Source organism: Haematobia irritans, chromosome 1, assembly GCF_050003625.1.
Source record: "Haematobia irritans isolate KBUSLIRL chromosome 1, ASM5000362v1, whole genome shotgun sequence".
Classification (NCBI taxonomy): domain Eukaryota; kingdom Metazoa; phylum Arthropoda; class Insecta; order Diptera; family Muscidae; genus Haematobia; species Haematobia irritans.
In genome coordinates this window covers 210,002,683-210,008,682 of record NC_134397.1, presented here as the reverse complement: position 1 = coordinate 210,008,682, position 6,000 = coordinate 210,002,683, and the positions used below count along the sequence as shown (strand labels likewise).

The window sequence follows — 6,000 nt, the reverse complement described above, 5'->3', positions numbered from 1 at the left end:
AAACTGTCGATTAAAAACCCTTGCGGATCTATTCGGTACATTCACCGTCACGCCGTCCTACCTTACTAATCTCTACATTCAGCTCACTGGGTCTGGGATCAGTAGGGCTAGCACGACGGGAGTCCTGCCTCTTCTGTTGGGAACTGGGGCCCTACTCTGAACAATTCGACCAACAGGTATAACGCGACCGGTTGTTGCGTTAATGATGTCCCAAAACACCCTCTGGCCGACATAAACATGGGAGGGGGACGAGAGCAGCGAACGGTATATTCTCTGAACGTTTGCTTTGTTATGAATTTGGATTTATTGAGAGCAAAAATGAATCCCATAAACTTTGGTTAAGAAATAATATACCTTCGACTTTGTAAATTATTGTTATTATTTTATTAGAATTTATGGTACAAAATCAAAACATAGTATCATAAATATTAAAAAGATAAATTACAAAAGAAGAATAATAATTTGGAAAAAATACAAATCTAAGAAAATATTTTTCAAAAATAAATGAAAAAAGAAACAACTTAACAACTGAAACAAAACAGGAAAAATATCCTTTTAGAATAGAAATGTTTGGTCGATGCATAATGCCATACATTATAAATTAATTCACTAATGCATTTTTTTTTGGGTTTTCATTCTTGATTTTACAATAATTATGCAAATATTAGAAAGTGATTTAAATGATTTGTTGTGTGCAATAATTTAATGCCAAAATATGTGTTTTTTTTTCTTGTTTTCGTACTTGGCATCAATATGTTCTTGTCCATTATTTTATTGGACAAAATTTGAAACAGAAACAACAGAAAAGAAAAAATCTGTGTAAAAAAACATTTTAATTATTTTGTTTTAATCTTCCAATGTTACATTACGGAAGAGATAGGACATGGATTCTTTGTTGTGTATGCGACGTATAGCTTCGCCAATTAAAATTGAAATGTCAATTGTTTTAATTTTATGACATTGCAATTTCTGAACTTCATGTGGAATGGTATTGGTGACAACGACCTGAAATTAAAAAGGAAAGAGAAATTTAGTAAATATTATAAATAGAGGTTTTAATTTTTCTTTATTTCACCTCATCAATTGCGGATTCCTCAATTAATCGCGGGGCATCCGAGCTTAACAAACCATGCGTAGCCAAAACGTAGATTTTACAGGCACCATTTTCCTTTAGCACATCTGCAGCAGCCACAAATGATTGGACATCATCGATCAAATCGTCCTGAAATAAACCAAGTCATTTATATTCTTCTTTCAATTTAAACAATTGTTGTCTCCTAGACGCAAAAAGGCTCATTAACAATAATCAGTTTTTTTTTTAATTCTAAAGGTTTTAATTTAAAATGGGAATTAAGTTTAGTGAAGATCCGACTATCAACTCGGATAGTAATAAAGGAATTGTAACGGGAGGCATAGGTTTGGTATCCCCCAAAAAGTGATGCTATGTGGTCGGAAGGTGCGAAAAATGAACTGTAGGAGCGCTTGAACCAAATAGTGTGCGCCATCCACCATCAAACAATGGACGCTATCAGAATTGGGAGCCTGGTTAATGCTGGGTTAGTAGACGAAGAAGTAATATGTCGACCTACGTTGCACACCACACCACTTACGACGAACACAAACCACTGAAGCTGGCCGAATTAAGACTCATTGAGTTAGGTTAGGTTAGGTGGCAGCCCGATGTATCAAGCTCACTAGACTATTCAGTCCATTGTGATACCACAGTGGTGAACTTCTCTCTTACCACTGGTTGCTGCCCGATTCCATGTTAAGCTCAATGACAAGGGACCTCCTTTTTATAGCCGAGTCCGAACGGCGTTCCACATTGCAGTGAAATCACTTAGAGAAGCTTTGAAACACTCAGAAATGTCACCAGCATTGCTGAGGTGGGATAATCCACCGCTGAAAAACTGTTTGGTGTTCGGTCGAAGCAGGAATCGAACCCACGACCTTGTATATGCAAGGCGGGCATGCTAACCATTGCACCACGGTGGCTCCCATCATTGAGTTAATCCTGTGCTAATAATCCGTGGCTATAGGATCATTCCTAGTTATTCCAAGTCGGGAAATTGGAGGATATTTGCAATCAAATCCAAATCCTCAACAACAAAATATCCCAAGATTCGAGAAGTTGCATTCGACAGGTTCAAGATAAGCTCCTAAATGACAACAATGTTATAAGTCACTTGCCGGCAGCACTTTGGCTACTTGGGTGGCTACTTAGGGTAGGTAAGGTTGGAAAGAGGATTCAGTTTGCCCTGTCTCATGTCGGCTGACAAGCCAGTATTCGGCGATCTAACTTTTTCTTTCAATCGTATCCTTGTTTATCCCAGAGCTCTGTCTCTCTCTGCCTCTAAGAAATTCCCAGTCTCTGTTTCCCAGCTGGACCAGATCCCGAATCACCTCTTCACCGATATGGTTAACTCTTTGCCTAGTAAAGGCATGGGGTAACGGCAAAAGTAGTGCTCCAAGGTCTCATCATCCCCAAAAAATGTCCCCTACATACACCATCCTATGATGCTCCTATTCGGCGCAGATGAGTTCTTATTCCCACAGTCCTCCTGACTGTTGTGCTAATCTCCTTGAATAATTATCCAGTTTTTTCTTGTCTGGGTCACCCCATAGTATTTTCGCCTTCCGACCGTTGCAATGGCTTTGTTTTCTCTAAGTTCACTTCCTTATGTGTGCGAGCTTTTAGCGACAGTTCATTTGCCTTTACGTTTTCTCTTATTCCGCCATGTCCCGGCACCCATATGATGCGGATCCTGCCGTATTCCGAGTATTCTTTGATCATGCTTGGGAGCCACCGTGGTGCAATGGTTAGCATGCCCGCCCTACATACACAAGGTCGTAGGTTCGATTACTGCTTCGACCGAACACCAAACATTTTTCAGCGGTGGATTGTTCTACGTCAATAACGCTGGTGACATTTCTGAGGGATTCAAAGCTAAGTGGTTTCACTGCAATGTGGAACGCCGATCGGACTCGGCTATAAAATTAAGGTCCCTTCTCATTGAGCTTAACATGGAATCGGGCAGCACTCAGTGATAAGAGAGAAGTTCACCAATGTGGTATCACAATGGACTGAATAGTCTAGCCTTGATAATGCTTCAGACTGCACGATTGTGTTATGGTCCCATAATCGGAATAGGATATCGGTGTCCGTGTCTTCCAATCCAGTCCTCTCAGCCATCTTCGATCTATTGGTGTAGCAGTTATATCTCTCTGCTATCTGTTCTGGGTTCCCATTCCCCCAGGACCATCTTGTTCGCGTCGGAACTAGTCCGAACTTAGTCCGAAAGTTGTGGCACATTATGTGTGGTTGGCAAATTTTCAGACATAGGCCATTGTGGTATAACATGGAGAACTTCCACATTATCATTGGATGGTATTCCTATCCATCCACGAAGCCACCGTGTGAATGTTTAGTATTCTGTTCACGGCAGTTGTGAGACCTGTGGTTACCTATGGATGTCACGTCTGGTGGACGATTACGAACCATCAGAATCATATACAGAAGTTCAACAGAATAAACAGGACGTCCGTTATTTACATGACTGGCGCAATGAGGGCAACAGCCACAGCAGCACTAGAGGTGCTGATGGGAGTCACCCCGCTGGATCTGCGTATCAGAAGAACAGCGGAGATTATACTCATGATGCTAAAGAGCCTGGAGTCGCTCGAAAACGCGGTAAGCAGATACACGTAACTCGTTGCTTCAGTTGGACGAGATATTAGTACGGACTTTATGGCGACTCATCATGTATATGAGGGACAGCTGAGATCGATTATACCAAGTATAGAGGAGTGGAGAGAGGGACGCATACCTTTTGGAGACCTGAATGAATATATATGCGGATGACTCGAAAATGGACGAGGACACTGGCAGTGGTATTTACTGCTAAGAGTTGGGTATCAGGGATTCATACAAGATGGATGACGGATGCAGCATCTTTCAGGCGGAGGTATTCGCCATTGCAAAGGCTGCGGAACTACTGTTGATGAGGCCGATATTCAGGAACGATATCAGCTTCTTCATTGACAGTCAGGCGGCAATAAAGGCCTTAGGAAATCCGAACATACCGTCGAATGCAGTCAGCCGCTTTCGTAGAGAGCTCTCACAGAACAGCATAATATATCACTCTGTCCTGGGTACCTGGACATTATGGAATAATGGGAAATGAGGAGGTGGAGTTGTTGGCTAAAGAAGGCGCACGCGGGACGAACAACATCGTTACAGATGTCTTCCCCCCCGCTATCTTTATATCAATGTCAGATATGATGATTTATGGAAGGAACCTTTGGCTTCCTCTGCGACCTAAGAGCAAACCAAACTGATATGGGACGACAAGAGCCGCAAGAACTCTGATTTTCTTATGGCGACTGGCAGAGATGATCTGAGAGTATTAATAGGCTTCTTAACAGGACACAACATCCTTGGGAAAACACATGGTAAGGATTGGCTTAATGACTGCCGATATTTGTAGATGGTGTCTGGACCCAGAGGCAACAGAAGACTCCTACCATTTTCTGTGCCTTAGAATCCTTTATCCCTTAGAAGAAACAAGATACTGGTCTCCTTTTTCTTTCAGGATATAACGGATGTACGGAACTGCAACATGAAGGATATAGTTGCCTTCATCAAGGTCTCGGGATGGAAGACCTAGGATGGCTGATGAGGACGAAGAAGAACAACTATGAGGAAACACAAGGGATCAACATGGTAAAAGTGGGAGCCAACACTTTTTTGCTACGGGCTGGTCTCATTCCCCATAACCTAACCTAACCATTCCCAGCTTGCATACAAAGTATCATGGGTTCAATCCCAGTTTCGCCAGAACACCAAAAAAATTTTTAGTGGTGGTTTATCTATCCTCTCAGAAAAGCTGGTGACATTTCTGAAAGTTTCATAGATTCTCTAGGCGATTTCACTGCAGTGTGAAAGGCCACTCGGACTATGTTATAAAATGAGATCCCTCTTAACATTAAACTAAATATAGAATCCGGCAGCACTCATTGATAAGAGAGAAGTTCACCACTTGTGGTATCACAATGGACTGAAGTCTAAATGAGCATAAAATAACGGATTGCCACTATACTTAACCTAATCTAAGGGGAAAATCGCAACCACAACTAACAGTTAAACGTTTTTATACCCTCCACCATAGGATGGGGGGTATATTAACTTTGTCATTCCGTTTGTAACACATCGAAATATTACTGTAAGACCCCATATAGTATATATATATTCTGGGTCGTGGTGAAATTCTGAGTCGATCTGAGCATGTCCGTCCGTCCGTCTGGTGAAATCACGCTAACTTCGGAACGAAACAAGCTATCGACTTGAAACTTGGCACGAGTAGTTGTTATTGATGTAGGTCGGATGGTATTGCAAATAGGCCATATCGGTCCACTTTTACATATAGCCCCCATATAAACGGACCCCCAAATTTGGCTTGCAGAGCCTATAAGAGAAGCATATTTCAACCGATCCGGCTGAAATTTGGTACATGGTGTTGGTATATGGTCTCTAACACTCATGCAAAAATTGGCCCATATCGGTCAATAATTATATATAGCCCCATATAAAGCGATCCCCCGATTTGGCTTGTTGAGGGTCAAAGAGAAGCAAATTTCATCCGATCCGGCTGAAATTTGGCACATAGTGTTAGTATATGGTCCTTAACATCCAAGCAAAAATTGGTCCACATCGGTCCATAATTATATATAGCTCCCATCATTGGCGTAGCTAGGGGGGTGCTGGGGGGGGCTATGCCCCCCCCCCAGAATAGTTCTTGCCCCCCCCCCCCAGAATAATCAAAGCTACAGTTGTTTTATATTTTAATTCAAGCTTTGCGATGTGTTTAATCCAATTAAGATTGTGGCAGAGAGAGTATGTTAAGCATATTTTTTAGTATTGATATTTACATTACAACTAAAAACACTAAAAGGAAACTTGAGACGCACATTTTCAAAAATAGTCAATTTATAACTACGTTG

At 41.6% G+C, this 6,000-nt stretch overlaps 1 protein-coding gene across 4 annotated transcripts in view; it reads right to left on the bottom strand.

Annotated features, from left to right (window-relative positions):
- Nucleotides 1-361: 361 nt before the first annotated feature.
- The window catches only part of LOC142222530 (phosphoribosyl pyrophosphate synthase-associated protein 2), a 73,769-nt gene continuing 68,130 nt past the window's right edge, over nt 362-6,000 (bottom strand). For all 4 annotated transcript variants that reach the window (XM_075292709.1, XM_075292707.1, XM_075292706.1 and 1 more), the window contains 2 exons: nt 1,076-1,222; nt 362-1,005 (listed from right to left, as the gene is read on the bottom strand). In XM_075292709.1, the coding sequence (XP_075148824.1) occupies nt 847-1,005; nt 1,076-1,222 (306 nt within the window). In that variant the 3' untranslated portion in view covers nt 362-846. The remainder of the gene's footprint in view (nt 1,006-1,075; nt 1,223-6,000) is intronic.